Source organism: Carettochelys insculpta, chromosome 3, assembly GCF_033958435.1.
Source record: "Carettochelys insculpta isolate YL-2023 chromosome 3, ASM3395843v1, whole genome shotgun sequence".
Lineage (NCBI taxonomy): Eukaryota > Metazoa > Chordata > Testudines > Carettochelyidae > Carettochelys > Carettochelys insculpta.
In genome coordinates this window covers 103,125,770-103,142,019 of record NC_134139.1, presented here as the reverse complement: position 1 = coordinate 103,142,019, position 16,250 = coordinate 103,125,770, and the positions used below count along the sequence as shown (strand labels likewise).

General features: G+C 42.3%; 1 protein-coding gene across 1 annotated transcript in view; it reads right to left on the bottom strand.

Moving 5' to 3' along the window:
- Positions 1–650: 650 nt before the first annotated feature.
- LOC142010401 (p53 apoptosis effector related to PMP-22-like) overlaps positions 651–16,250 on the bottom strand; it is a 29,842-nt gene continuing 14,242 nt past the window's right edge. Inside the window, exons 2-3 of the mRNA XM_074988738.1 lie at positions 1,500–1,643; positions 651–865 (exon numbers count right to left, since the gene is read on the bottom strand). Of these exons, the coding sequence (XP_074844839.1) occupies positions 651–865; positions 1,500–1,643 (359 nt within the window). The remainder of the gene's footprint in view (positions 866–1,499; positions 1,644–16,250) is intronic.

The window sequence follows — 16,250 nt, the reverse complement described above, 5'->3', positions numbered from 1 at the left end:
TAGGAAGATCTCTTCCAATAGTAACATCTGTCAACAGATCCCTGTAGTGTAGACATAGCCTAAGTGTTACATCTTTTATAAATGAAGGAGGAAACAAAGTTATGAAGTGGTAAATGAATTATTGGAAATGGAATTATTGGAATGGTGGCACAAAGTGGGTAGACAGGTTTTGCAGACAACCAAATATCTCAGTTTTCAGGTTAAACTAAGGAAATTCAAACCCACATACCTAGGTATCTGGTTTTCCTGAGCCGCTTTACCTCAGGGAGCCAGGGTTTGTGTTGTGTGGTCCCATCACTATTTCCCCAAGACATTAAAGAATTTATCTGAACTTACATAAAACCAGGAATTATTGAAACACCAATACCAGAACCATCCTAGACTAGTGGGAAGTTGTGGGATAATACAATGTGTTTTAACAGCTAGAATAATTAACCTTTGCAAACCCATATCCAAGAAGAAAATTCACAACAATTTAGATCTTCTATTCTATAACTCCAGCACTGTATTTCTATTTGCATAAAAATGATTCCAAGCCTTTCTACTAGTTCCTGGTCAGAATTCTCTGTAAAAATAAAATAGTCTATATGTATCTCTGGAATCCAAATATCAAAACAACAGTAAGGCACCTCTCCTGTTGTTTCTAGTATTTATGAGGAAGTATAAAAGTATCTGGGCTTCACATTGCCCAGAATCTCATCTTCGTAACCGGGGAGGCAGCAGAAGAAGAACCCCAGGCCTATTTCCATAATGGCAGTGGTCCAAGCAAAGCCATAGGCCCAGCTGAACATATTGACTCCTTCCATGTCAATTTCTTGTGTGAACTTCACTGGATAAATGATCAGGCAAAAGATCGAGAACAAAGCTGAAGAAAGAGAAAAGAGAAGCAAAAATAAAGTCAGAGTGAGTAGTTAAACTGGCATCCATTCAAGTTTCTGCTTTGGGGTTATCTCTAGCTGAATCCACCTTTGTTTTAGAGATCTGAGCAGGCCTGCTGATGGCAGTAGTGGGAGGAAAGGAGGCAGTTGCCCCAGGGCCCCACCTTTCAACGGGACCTGGAAGTCTGGCCAAAGCCGCTGCTGAAGCCGCAGCAGCAACAGCCAGAATTTGGGTCCTTTTGAAAGACTGTGGCAGCACTGTGCCACCACGGCCCGCATGGCTGTGAAGGAGCGGGGGTGGGGGTGGGGAGCAGGGTGGACTGTCCTAATCCCCACCTCTTCCAACCTTGGCCACACCCCTTCCTAGGTCAGGGAGCTGGGTTGCCCTCCCACCTTGGCCCCCCACCCCCAGACCCACAGAGGCTGTCAGCACCACTGGGTTTGAGGATTTACTACTTGGATAGACTTTCCATTGATTTTAATCAATGTTTCCATGTCCTGGGTGCCTACAGAGTTGGGCACAGACAGACTCTTTCGTTTGAAGACTCAAACAAGTCCTATATCAATTTTACAACAGGTACCATTTTAAAAGGAAGTTTCTTTCCTCGCACACAGTCTTACCCGCCACAAAGAGCAAGCCTCCGAGTCCTCGCACGAAGCTAAACAGAAGCGTGTTGATGGCAAAGGCGATGATGGCCAGGACAAAACAAATGACCAGAATGATGAAGCCAATGAGGAAGGTGGCAGCGGCAGCTCTCCCCCAGGCTGAAACCAGAAAGAAAAGCTATTATGAAGGGCAGCACTGCAATAAGGTAGACTCACGCCTGCTTTAAAAACAAAGTGTTTTCATTACAAACAAATGTAAGAAGGGGGTTAAACTCCAGGAGAGAATGTAGGCACTTACTCTCCTCTGACTGGTTAAGAATGTACAAAGTGGTTCTGCTCCTCTGATTGGTTAAGAATGTACAAAGTGGTTCTGCTCCAGCAGAGAGTTAATGCAAAAGTCTGATATTTCAACAATTATTCTGATCAGTGTCTTACAGGAATTCAATATTAAACACTGAGGCAGAAAAAGCAGAATTCAAGAACACCCATATAACAGCCTTAGCATATTTCATGAATACAGGACATTTGTTCAGTAGCTAACAGGCATTGCTCTGCCATACATATCTTTCATGACACCAGTGGGAATTATGCAAAGGCCCTGAATGAAGAGGAGGCTCTTATTCAAAGTCAACTTAAAATCTTCCATCTAAAAAAACTTACTATATATGCCTGCCATACTGGTATGTGAACATAAAATTTGGCATTATTTGGCGAACCTAAACATTGCAGTCAAACAATCTGGAATTGATCATGACCCTAAGATTTGCATGTGGAGGGTACTTTGTATGTATCTCTTTTCCTCTTGCTCATCCACCAGGTTTTTTAGCATGCTGACAACTGATTCCCTTTCAGTAACAAGCATTGGGTGATTACAAAAATAACTTGTGGTCAGATCCATAACTCCTTGCTTAAGTAAGCACTCACCAAAAATTAACAGGTGTTTGGATGAGAAAGGACCCAAAGATTTCTCCCATAAGATCCAGTCTGATCTTAAATTCAATCTCTGTCATGTCATGCATTTAGCTAGAGCTACCTGTCTCAGATCAGGGCAAATATCCTTGCTCTAGTGATAAAATTTTCAAAAGAGACAAAGTGACTTACTGACTTTCACTGGGACTCGTGGTCCTCAATCCCTTAAACCCACCCTAAATCTATAAAACTCCTCACAAGTATAGTCAGTGATCATTGGATTTCATATCTCTCAGGCATCCAGAGTACAATATATGTGAAATACGAGAGTGGTGAGATGAACTTTGGACTCAGTGAGCCGTGGCTGGGGAGGGAATGGAGTTGCATAGTTAAGTTCAAAGCAGACTGCCAGAGCTACAAAAGGATCTCTCAAAATTGTGTGGCTGGGCAATGAAAGGGCAAATGAAATTCAATGCTAATAAATGCAAAGTAATGCATACTGGAAAATATCATCCCAAATATACACATAAAATGATGAGTTTAAGCTAGCTTTTTCAGCTCAAGAAAGAGATTGTGGAGTCATTGTGGATAGTTCTCTGAAAATATCCATTTCGTGCAGCAGCAGTCAAAAACCAAATAGAATGTTGAGAATCATTATGAAAAGAATAGAGAATAAGACAGAAAATACCATTTACCTCATACTGAATTCCTGTGCTGGATGAACTAACATAGAGCTGGCTTACCCTAAGGTGTGTAGAACTTGGTATATCTATAGTCCAATCAAACAGGCATCGCTAACCGACAGCTGACTAAGGCTCACAGAGCTTGCGGCGAGGTATAGTTTAGCTGCAGTGTAGATGTTTCAGCTGAGGATGGAGCCTTGTCAATGGGACCCCTCTCCTGGAGTCCTAGAGCCTGGGCTCCAGTGCAGGCTCAAATGTCAACACAACAATTAACCAGTCTGTTGGTCTGAGTCCCATGAGTCAGCATGGATGGGCCAGCCAGGGATGTTTTATTGCATTGTAGACTTACTGGGTGATTCCCTCATGCTGCAGAGACTCCTTAGATACCTAATTAAAGCAACTTTTCAGTCTTTTTGCTTGTGCATTGTATTCTTGTACAGTTCCCAGTATTAGTTTTTATATTACCTCATAAGGCAAGAACAAGCATGCACATTGCAGTGTTCTTACATCTCACACATCACTTAGTCACTGAACCATTGTAGGCTTCTCGTTCCATCTTCTGCAGAAGAGGAAAATTTTAAATCCAGGTATTAAAGTTTCCATTTTGAAGATTTAAAGCCTTTAAGATGCTGTGCTCAAACTAAACCTAAGCTGCAGAATGGTCTTTTAGAAATGTTGTCCAAGAACGGAGTTTTTGTTAATCAATTCTGTTAAAAATTTTGATACATGCACTATTTTTTTGTTTTGAGAGGGTCCAGTTTGATAATGATTTAGATTAACCCAGGATAGATTGGAAAAGCACCTGGATGTCATTGTTGACAGCTCCATGAAGATCTCTGGTCAATGTGTAGCTGATGTCAGAAAACTAACAGAATGTTCGGAGGCATAAGGTAGGAACAGGAAAATAAGACAAAGAGTATTGTCATGCCTTGATACAAATTAGTGGGACAGCCTCCTTTGGAATGCAGCGTGCAACCTTGGTCACCGCAACTGTAAAAGCCTATTGCAGAGTTGGATTCATAAAAGAGTGATAAGAATGACTGAGGAAATAGAAAAAAACTCTCCTATGAAGACATATTTAAGATATTGGGATTGTTTTCCTCAGAGACAAACATGGTAAAAGTATATTAGTGATGCATGATTTAGAAAAAGATAAATCTTCTGCATTCTCTCTGTTTCTCTTTCTGTCTCTGTTCTTCAATCTCAGAAGATCTTGCATGATCTCAAAATCAAAAATGAGTCATAAAAAGTAGAAAGTAGGAGAAATTAGAGAAGATGTATATAAGCAAACAATGCATGTATGCAGGGGCAAGATTAGAAAGGCCAGGGCACAGAACAAGCTCAAATTAGCTAGAGACATAAAGGGTAAAAAGAAGTAATTCTATAAATATATTAGAAGCAAGAAGAAGACCAAGGACAGGGTAGGCCTACTACTCAGTGAGAAGGAAGAAACAGTACCAGAAAACTTGGAAATAGCAAAGGTGCTTAATGACTTCTTTGTTTCAGTCTTCACTGAGAAGGCTGATGTAGAAATGACTAATATAATGCATGCTAGTGGGAAGGGGATAGGTTTAGAGGATAAAATACAAGTTAAAAATTACTTAGAAAAATTAGATGTCTTCAAGTCACCAGGACCTAATGAAATGCATCCTAGAGTACTTTAGGAGCTGATAAAGGAGGTTTATGAGCCTTTAGCTAAAGTCTTTGAAAAGTCCTGGAAGTTGGAAGAGATTCCAGAAGACTGGAAAAGGGCAAACATAGTGCCCATCTATAAAAAGGGAAAAAAGAACAACCCAGGAAACTACAGACCGGTCACTTTAACTTCTGCTCCAGGAAAGATAATGGAGCAAATAATTAAGGAATTCATCTATAAACATCTGGATGAAAATAAGGTGATAGGTAACAGCCAGCATGGATTTGTAAAGAACAAATCATGCCAGACCAATCTGATAGCTTTTTTTTTTGACAGGATAACAAGTCTTGTGGATGAGAGAGAGACGGTGGATGTGGTATACCTAGACCTTAGTTAGGTATTTGACATGGTCTCGCATGATCTTCTTATCAATAGACTGAGCAAATACAACTTAGATGGGGCCTCTGTAAGCTGGGTGCATAACTGGCTGGATAACTGTTCTCAGAGAGTAGTTATTAATGGTTCGCAGTCATGCTGGAAAGGCATAACAGTGGCGTTCAGCAGGGATCTGTTTTGGGACTGGTTCTATTCAATATCTTCATCAACTATTTAGATATTGGACAGAGAGTACACTTATTAAGTTTGCAGATGATACAGAGCTGGGAGGGGTTGCAACTGCTTTGAAGGATAGGCTCATAATTCAAAATGATCTGGACAAGCTGGAGAAATCGTCTGAGGTAAGGAAGAAACAGTCATCTTCATACATATAGAATGGGAAGCGAGTGTCTAGGAAGGAGTACTGCGGAAAGGGACTTGAGGGTTATAGTGGACAACAAGCTAAATACGAGTCAACGGTGTGATGCTGTTGCCAAAAAAGCAAACATGATTCTGTGATGCACTAACAGGAGTGTAGTGAGCAAGACATGAGAAGTCATTCTTCCACTCTACTTGGCGCTCATTAGGCCTCAATTGGAGTATTGTGTCTAGTTCTGGGCACCACATTTCAAGAAAGATGTGGAGAAATTGGAAAAGGTCCAGAGAAGAGCAACAAGAATGACTGAAGGTCCAAAGAACATGAGCTATGAGGGAAGCCTGAAAGAACTGGGCTTGTTTAGTTTAGGAAAGAGAAGATTTAGAGGGGACATGATAGTGGTTTTCAAGTACTTCATAGAGAGTTACAAGGAGGAGGGACAAAAATTGTTCTCCTTAGCCTCTGAGGATAGGACAAGGAGCAATGGGCTTAAACTGCAGCAAGGGAGGTTTAGATTAGACATTAGGAAAAACTTCCTAACTGTCATGGTGGTTAAACATTGGAATAAGGTACCTAGGGAGGTTATGGAATCTCCATTGCTGGAAATATTTAAGAGCAGGTTAGATAGACATCCATTGGGGATGATCTAGATGCTGTTTGGTCCTGCCAAGAGGGCAGGGAACTGGACTCGATGACCTCTTGAGGTCCTTTCCAGTTCTAGTGTTCTATGATTCTATGAAACTAAATACTGATAAAAGGAAAAACTTTTTCACAAACCGTGTGATCAATTCACTTCTGGAGGAGATCACTGAAATGAAGAACTTAGTAACCGAACACTTAAAAGAATATTAAGAATATCCAGAGTTATAATAATTAATTATAGCAAAACTCTTTGAAGGGATATTAAAATTTGTGTCACAGGCCTTAAGCCAATCTTTACCTTTTAGAGATAAGGAGGATATTTAATATGTGTCTGAATATCCTGTACCCACCTATTATGGATTTCTTGCCCTTTTTTCTGAGGCACCTTGTAGTAGCCACTTGCCAAGACAGGATATTGGGTAATCTGGACCTCAGGTGTGATCTCGTATCGCAATTCCTATTTAGTCTCAAGAAACAGGGGGGTAACAGGCAATAAATCCACGGGCCCTAGCACAGCCACACATCAATGCTTCTTGCATTCAGGTAGAGCGTGAGGTATAGGCCATGATCAGGAAGACAAGGAGGGTAAGAGATAAGGGCTAAGCTTTCACACTCAGTGAAAGTTATTTCCCTCTGAACAAGGAAGGGGGGATATAAAATTGTGACTTTGTTTAAGCTGGGGGCTGAATGTGGTGACTCGTGGTGTGCTGTTATTTTCTTCATTGGACCCTATCTTGAAGTAGGTGACTTCTGGGTACTCGTCTGGCTCTGTCAATCTGTTTCTTTACTTTCACAGGTGAATAATGAGGGTTAAAACCATGCAGTGCATCACTAACAATCTACAACTTATCCTGCACAACAATCTCTTGCTGTAACGGACCTTGGGTGACAGGCCAGTTCTTGCCTACAGACAGCTGTCCAACCTCAAGAAAATACCAGCAGCCACACACCACAACACAGGAGCGATAACCCAGTTACTATGCCTGCAACAAACTCCATTTCCCACTGTGTCCATATATTTATACAAGCAATGCCGTCACAGGACCATCAGCCCCAATATCAGGCGCTCATATACCTGCACATCCATGAATGTGATATATGTCATCAAATGCCAGCAATGCCTCTCTGTCATGTATATTGGATAAACAGGAGAGCCTCTCTATCAGAGGATAAATGGCTATAAATCTGACATCAGGAATGGTTACACACACGAACCTGTAAGTGATCATTTTAACCCCCCTGCACATTCAATAATGGACTTAAAAAATTTAACAGTTTTAACCATCGCCTGAATAGAGACCATAACTGCCTTATGCATTACAAGGGTAATTTCCTCACCTTTGACATTTGTACGAATGAGACACATCCAGGTTAATTGGCTTCATTAATTGGTTTTATTAATGACAAGTAACTTCATTCCCATCTGCCCGCACCCCCAGCCCACATCTCTCTGCTATATGAACCCTGGAATTTCTGAGTCTGTATGGTGCCACAGGACTGCTTGTTAACACGTTGAAGCCACATAACCTAATTGTCAAAGATTCTGGGTTCTTGTGTGCTAGCCTACATTGCGTACCAGTAGCCACATCCACTACATCCCATCCCTTCATTATGTTAATTCATGGCCTGGGAGCACCATTTCATGGGAATTACCAAGTATCCACGGCTTGGTTCATCAGCATGAAATCATGCAGAGCTCAGCTATATATCTCCTTGTCTGATTGACAAGAACACAATTCCTCAACTTTTAATTCGTTCTGCCCTGAAGGTGAACATAACCAGCATTTAAAAGACAAATCTACTGTCAGTTGTTCATACATCTCAGCAATTATTTACATTCTCATCGCAGTATCATTTTAATAGTTGTTCAGTCAACACCCCTTGCAGCCCTTGCATGACATCTGTCGAACAACACTGCTATTTTAAACAAGGATAGCTTTGCTTTAAAAACAAAGAAGAAGACGATATGAAATACCAAACCTGCATTGGAAATGGAATCATACTTTGATCCTAACAGCCTCCCAATGCTAGAGGGCAATGGGCTCCCTGGTATCTAGCAGTGAGTGTCAGCTGCCCTGAGCAGCTGGGGGTGTCCCAATTCATTCTCCTAATCTATATCTAAAAGGTAGAACGTATCCCATGCAAACTGGCGATATGTGGGCCATTAATGTTGTTGCCTGGTCTATGTACAGGTGATATATGAAAAACTATAAAAGTGCTGGAAATATAGTCTTAACATATGTTTGGCAGGTTAGGTTTAAGGCACCCCACCCTAGACAGAGGAATGTCGTTCTCTCTGCTCAAATGTGTCTTCAGTGCAAAGAGCCCAAGGAGAGACAATACAAGTATATCTACCTGAGAGGTAAATAAAAGCCTCTAACTAGCCAGTGGAGGAGACAAATACCAAACTAGCCGAATGGGGCAGTGGCAGGGTACTGCAAGAATTAACATGGCGTCAGCTCCCTGGTGGGCACAAGCTGAGCCCCAAGAGGGCTTCCTGACTTTGGAAAACAAAGGTAAACTCAAGGGCTACGTCTACATTAGAGGGTCTTGCCGACAGAACAGGTGTCCCCACAAAATATGCCCCCACAAATCTAAGTACCCCAGGTGTTTGTCCACAAAACTCACAGAGTATCCACACTAACAATGTGTTCTGTTGTCAGAACTCAGCACTTTTGTCGACAGCCTTCTGCATCTCCCCCACAAGGCAGAATGCCTTGCTCAACGAAATCTGCAAACAAGAAAGCTGTGTGGACACTCCGGGGGGGCCCTCTGTTGACAGACTGGTCTTCCAGTCACTGGGCAGCCCTATGTGCTGTGCTTCTGGTTGGCCATTCTGTCAAGAGAGTGGCCAGGTAGTCTGTCCACTCTCTGTCGACAAAGCAATCCGCTTTTGTGTGTGGCTGTGATCTGTCGACAGAAGTTTTGTCAGAAGATCTCTTCCAGCAGTAACTTTTGTTGACAGAACAAAAAAGCAGTCCAGTAGCACTTTAAAGACTAACAAAATAATGTATTAGGTGATGAGCTTTCGTGGGTCAGACCCACTTCTTCAGATCCAGATTTGTTGACAGATCGCTTTAGTGTAGATGTAGCCTGAGGGTATAAGCAGACAGAAAGAGCTATTTTGGTATCTTTAAGTGAGGAGACAAAGAAGCCTAGCACTTTGGACTCTGTGCTGGATCCAGGCTAAGGGCTACCCAACTATGCTGGAAGAATGCGTGTGGTGGGAAATCTATTTTGAACAATAAATTCTAGTTTGTTTTAGTCTCAGAAGCATATTTTCACTTTTGTCTGTCACAGCGGTGAGTAACTTACGGCCCACCAGGGTTCTATGTGTGGCCTGTGAGACATTTTGTTTATCAGTGTCCACACACAGAGCTGCCGGGGTTCACTGGTTTTCATCTGCATCATCTGCTTCCTACCAGTATCACTAAAGTGACATGCACACAAAGCAAGGGCACGTGAAGTGAGGTGTGTGCCCACTGTGTACCTTACTGACTGAGAGCCATGTGCTCCCTCTGCATTCAGTCAAAACATGGATGCAGTTAAATTGGCGCACCCCCCAAATTATAGGTGCACAAGCACAATTAACAAAACTATCATATCCCAGAAGACTGTCAAATTGTTGAATTTATCTCTTAGTGTAGACACAGACTTGGTTACTACAACAACCTTGTGGCCCACTGAAATAAAGAGGGCCCCCAATGCAGCCCATTCACTAGCCTAGGTTGCTCATCACTGGTCTGTAACCATGCCTACCTCAGCTTTTTCTGCTTGGGATCCCTTCAGTATCCGTTCTTTGTTAGCAAATGTAATCTTATTTAATTACACAAGCATCTCAATGCAGGATGTCAAACTGAAGAGTCAAATACTCAGAAGAACATAAGAACATAAGAATGGCCATACTGGGTCAGACCAAAGGTCCATCCAGCCCAGCATCCCATCTGCCGACGGTGGCCAATGCCAGGTGCCCCAGAGAAGGAGAACAGAAGACAATGATCAAGTGATTTATCTCCTGCCATCCACCTCCTGCCCTTGTTCTGAAGGCTAGGGCACCATACTTTATCTCTGGCTAATAGCCATTTATGGACCTAACCTGCAAAAATTTATCAAGCTCTTTTTTAAACCCTAATAGAGTCCTGGCCTTCACAGCCTCCTCTGGCAAGGAGTTCCACAGGTTGACTGTGCGCTGTGTGAAGAAAAATTTCCTTTTATTAGTTTTGAACCTACTACCCATCAATTTCATTTGGTGTCCCCTAGTTCTTGTATTATGGGAAAAGGTAAATAATTTTTCTATATTCACTTTCTCCACACCATTCATGATTTTATATACCTCTATCATATCGCCCCTCAATCGCCTCTTTTCCAAACTGAAAAGTCCCAGTCTCTCTAGCCTCTCCCCATATGGGACCCATTCCAAGCCCCTAATCATCTTAGTCGCCCTTTTCTGAACCTTTTCTAATGCCAATATATCTTTTTTGAGGTGAGGAGACCACATCCGCACGCAGTACTCAAGATGTGGGCGTACCATAGTTTTATATAGGGGAAGTATGATATCTTTTGTCTTATTATCCATCCCTTTTTTAATAATTCCTAACATCCTATTTGCTTTACGAACTGCCGCTGCACACTGCGTGGATGTCTTCAAAGAACTATCCACTATAACTCCAAGATCCCTTTCCTGATCTGTCGTAGCTAAATTTGACCCCATCATGTAGTACGTGTAATTTGGGTTATTTTTTCCAACATGTATTACCTGACACTTACCCACATTAAATTTCATTTGCCATTTTGCTGCCCAATCACTCAGTTTGCTGAGATCTTTTTGTAGTTCTTCACAATCCCTTTTGCTTTTGACTGTCCTGAACAACTTGGTGTCATCTGCAAACTTTGCCACCTCACTGCTTACCTCATTTTCTAGATCATTGATGAACAAGTTGAACAGGATCGGTCCCAGGACTGACCCCTGGGGAACACCACTAGTTACCCTCCTCCATTGTGAAAATTTACCATTTATTCCCACCCTTTGTTTTCTGTCTTTTAACCAATTCCCGATCCATGAAAGGATCTTTCCTCCTATCCCATGACCACCTAATTTACATAAAAGCCTTTGGTGTGGGACTGTGTCAAAGGCTTTCTGGAAATCTAGGTATATTATGTCCACTGGGTGCCCCTTGTCCGCATGTTTATTAACCCCTTCAAAGAATTCTAATAGATTAGTTAGACACGACTTCCCTCTGCAGAAACCATGCTGACTTTTGCCCAACAATTCGTGCTCTTCTACGTGCCTTGCAATTTTATTCTTTACTAGTGTTTCTACTAATTTGCCTGGTACTGATGTTAAACTTATCGGTCTATAATTGCCAGGGTCTCCTCTAGAGCCTTTTTTAAATTTTGGCGTTATATTGGCCGTCTTCCAGTCATTTGGTACCAAAGTGGATTTAAAGGATAGGTTACAAATCACTGTTGTTAACTCCGCAATTTCACATTTGAGTTCTTTCAGAACCCTTGGGTGAATACCATCTGGTCCTGGAGACTTGTTACTATTCAGCTTATCAATTAACTCCAAAACCTCCTCTAATGTCACTTCAATCTGAGTGAGTTCCTCAGATTTGTCACCTAAAAAGGCTGGCTCAGATTTAGGAACCTCTGTAACATCCTCAGCTGTGAAGACTGAAGCAAAGAAATCATTTAATCGCTCCGCAATGGCACTGTCTTCCTTGATCGCTCCTTTCATATCTTTATCGTCCAAGGGCCCCACTGCTTTTTAGCGGGCTTCCTGCTTCTAATGTATTTAAAAAACATTTTACTATCGTTTTTTGAATTTTTGGCTAGCTGTTCCTCAAAATCTTTTTTGGCTTTTCTTACTACATTATGACACTTAATTTGGAAGTGTTTATGTTCCTTTCTATTTTCCTCACTAGGATTTGACTTCCACTTTTTAAAAGCTGCCCTTTTCTCTCTCACTGTCTTTTTAACATGGCTGTTTAGCCATGGTGGTTCTTTGTTAGGTCTCTTACTGTGTTTTTTTATTTGGGGTATACATTTAAGTTGGGCCTCTAGTATGGTGTCTTTAAACAGTTTCCATGCAGCTTCCAGGGATTTTAGTTTAATTACTCTACCTTTTAGTTTCTGTTTAACTAGCTTCCTCATTTTAGTGTAATTCCCCTTTTTGAAATTAAATGCCAGAGTGTTTGACTCAGTCACACTAACAGGCTGGTACTGTGTACCATCTCTTTAAAGGAGCAGGCTCTCAGTGCTACAGTGAGAGGGACTGACAGCCACAGAGATAATGGCTTTAGAGACACTTAGAGCTGGAAGGGCTGTTGGTGGCACTCCACAAGGAGCAACCAGACTAGTGGAAGCCAGGGTGAAGTCATTGGGCTGGAAGCAGGCTGCTGCTGTGAGGGCTCGGGGACAAAGCAGTACAGTACAGAAGGACCGAGGGTTACGTGGTTAAGTGACCAGCCACTTGGTGATCTGGGATGAATCCTAAAATGTCACAAATACGTCACTCAACTGCACCTTTCTGCTACCCCAAAAAGTAGAATGGCTACTTGCACAGCTATATTTTTCCACCACTCAGAATTTATCACATGCCGTTCTTCTCAAGTATCACCTGTATGCAATCATCACTAAGAATGTGTTTGGCAAGTTTTTGTTCCTCAGCTGAAAGGCAGACAGGGTGACAATTGTTTGTTTTTGGGAACAAATCCAGTACTCAACAAACATAGGCTGTGTCTACACTATGAGATAAAACTGAATTTCAAGGAGTTAACTCAATATTAAAACGTCACTTTCTTCACACTTAATAGTATTATCTCAATTTATTGAGCTGTAATACCAATTACAAAATATCAGTATAACAGGATGGGTATAGCATCAGTTTTGAACGACAAGTTGAATTCATAATATCGAGGTTAAATAATCAAATGTATTATGTAGTGTAGATGCACCCTTTGATTTCCAATACTGATGCTCCCTGTTAGGGCTTAGCTAATGGTGCAAAGCATTTGTTTCAGTTTCAAACATGGAATGTTTTGACTGTTCACACTCTGGCTATGTCTACACTAGAGAGTTTTGTAAACAAAACTGGAGTTTTGTCGACAAAACTCATGGAGCATCAACACACAAAGTATTTTGTCAACAAAATTCCCGTATAGACGCTCCTGGGGGCCCTTTTTTCAATAGAGTGGATCAAATGGTCAATCCGCTATTACGTGTAAACATGATCTGTCAACAGAAGTTTTGTCGGACCATCTCGTCCAACAGTAACTTCTGTAGACTGATGCTTCTAGTGTAGACGTAGCCTTAGACAGGAAGTTATTGGCAGTAATGTTTTCTGGAATAGAACACTTTACACGAACATGAGAGAATGACTGCAGAAAGTAAATCTGAGTATTCTCACCAGAAGCCTTTCTCTAGGCTTGTCTCCCCTGCAAAGTTAAACTGAATTATAGCTCATGTGTTATCCCTAATTCACACACACAGACCCCTTAACTAGAGCATGCTGATGCTTTTAATTTAAGTTGGCTGGCTGGCAGGGGTAGGGCATGTATAGGCTAAAGCTTGGTTTAGCAAAATGTCTCTGGTAACATGTTCATTCTGCAGTATGGATGTGGGCTAGTGCCAACACGAGTGCCATTAAACTTCCAATGCCTTCCCACAATTCCCTCCACATGATCAGACTGGTCAGACAAGATTTCCTGGAATTTACTGGTATAAAATTCACAGTGTGGCTCCAGCTTACTCTAGTACTATGTACCAAGAAATGCAGTGACTTGGTGGGACAGCATATGTATGCAGCCATGGGAACGGTTTTCCTCCCTTGTCTTCTTGTACACTTGTCTAAATCCATTTATTTTCACATGGCATTGCTGGGTGTCCCTGGTTTCACCATGGTCCCCATGCCCTGTGTGATTTTGGCATAGATGTCAGCGTTTCTTCTGCTGGTTCAGAGTTCTGCCTGCACAGACTCTTCTTCCCATGCAAAACTCAGATCCAGTGTCTCTAGTATGCTCCATGCTGGAGCATGTTGATTACCCTGGGCATGCATGATCAGCCGTGCTGCTGAGCTGTCCACACTGATCAAACGGGATATGAGAATTCAGAAGTTCTTCAAACTTTTCTTGTCTACCTGGCTGAACTGCAATGGAGTTGAAAGCGTTCTTCAGAGTGGTCACAGCAAAACACTCTGGGACACCTCCTGGTGACGAACCCCTTTGTATCACACTGTGTCTACACTACCCGTAAGTCGATCAGTGCGTGTCGACTCAAGCCCTATGCCCCTCTCACAGAGTTGGAGTAAGGAAGTCAATTTTAAAAGCCCTCTAGGTCAGGGGAAGGAGTGTGGTAGTTTGGACACATTCATTATTCGTTTGATATAACATAACATATGTCAAATGAACGCCAGAGTGTAGACCCAAAGGCATGACTCAAGAGGAGTAGCTTGTGTGCAGATAACTTGAGTTAACTTAGCAGTGAAAACATACCCTACAAGAGTTATTCTTATTCAGCCATAGAACAAAAAGATTCCATGTCATGTGGCTAGAATTTTCCATGTTGAAGGTCTAACAATAGAAAGTGAGGACTTCCTGCCCTCTGGAATATGAGACCTTTTTAAGATGTCAAATTTGGTCTTCCATTTCTTTTTGGGCCCTTGACTGACTTATAGGGGTGCTAATGATCACTTAGCTGCTGCAACTGATATCAGCTGTGAATTTAGGCACCTTACTTTAGACACTCACATTTTAAAATATTGGGCTAAGCGTCCAGTCAAAACAAACATAACACCACAGTTCATCATGCGAATAAAAAAATGCCCCAGAGCAGTTTGTTGTTAGTGATTTACAGGTACAAGATGAAAGTCATTGGTTGGAAGTAGTCTGTAAATAGTTTCAAAAGAAGACTATGTGAAGAAAATCAAAAGCTGCTTGTGGGCAATTTGTCAACAGAAAGAAAATTTATCAGTTGAATGATTTGGAGCGAATTAGTCCCTCATTCTTTGTTTTGAATTGGGTGGTAATTAACGTGTGGATGCTTTTGTTTAACAACTTCATTTCAGAGTATTACATTGTGCAAATTATCTTTATTGAACAAGAAACAGCTTGTTAGCTTGCTGCTATTTCAGAGCTAACTGGAGAAGCAAAGAAACTATTTTTTTTCTTTTTTTTTTGTTCCCACAGAATTATGGTACTGAGTAGTATATGTCAGACATACATACCTTTATGATCTAATGGACATTCCTTCACCAGGTGACTTTACAGGTATGAAGGCTGTGACAAGGTAAGGCTGGGAGGAGGTGAGAACAAGCAGGGAAAAGCAGGGCTGGCAAACAAGTGGAGTGTGAGCAGCTGGGAAGAAAGCCTCCCCAGGGCCAGCTGGGGCAAGCTGGTCCCACTTAAGCCTGCTTTTAAAAGAACCCTTTGCCAAGTAGGACAGGGTGAGAGGAGAGTGATAGAAGAGAGGATAGAGAGCAAGGGGAGAAAGGAAAAGGGGCTTTTCTAGAAGCACCAGGGGAGTGCTCAGCTGCAAGGGGCTAAGGCTCTGCCCAGTAGGCCCTGAGATCTGGTGTAAGGCCAAGCAGACTGATCACACAGGAAGAGCTAAACCAGGAGGGAGAATGTACTACTGTTGCTGCTGCTGGCACTGCCACCACCTGGAGGAAGTATGGGGGGAGGAATCATCTGGGGAAGTGGCCCAGGGAAGAGATGTGGTGTTCATAATGAGGGGAGCCCTTCCTCACCACTTGCAGCCATGCAGGGCCCTGTGCTGGAACCCAGAATGAGTGGGTGGGGCCTGGTTTCCCCCCAGACTACCATCTCCCCACCCCCATCTCAAGAAGGGAAATGGTATCCTGGCTGTGGGATAGTGGACTAAACAGAGGCCTGGGGCCCGGGAGCGAGGCGAGCCTTGCCACAAGGTCTACAGTTTAGATTTCTAATTGCCCTATAACAATATCTGTAAATTGCAAAAAGAAGCAAAACATGATAGGCTCTTAGGGAGCGCCAAACCCACTGACACGGATGGGAGGGTGAAGGAGGCAATTGGGCCTTTTTGAAACATTGGCAGCACTGCTCTGGCTGCATGTGGCTATGAGCAAGTGGGGCAGGGCAGCAACACAGTCTGGATAGAGCTGCAGGCTGACT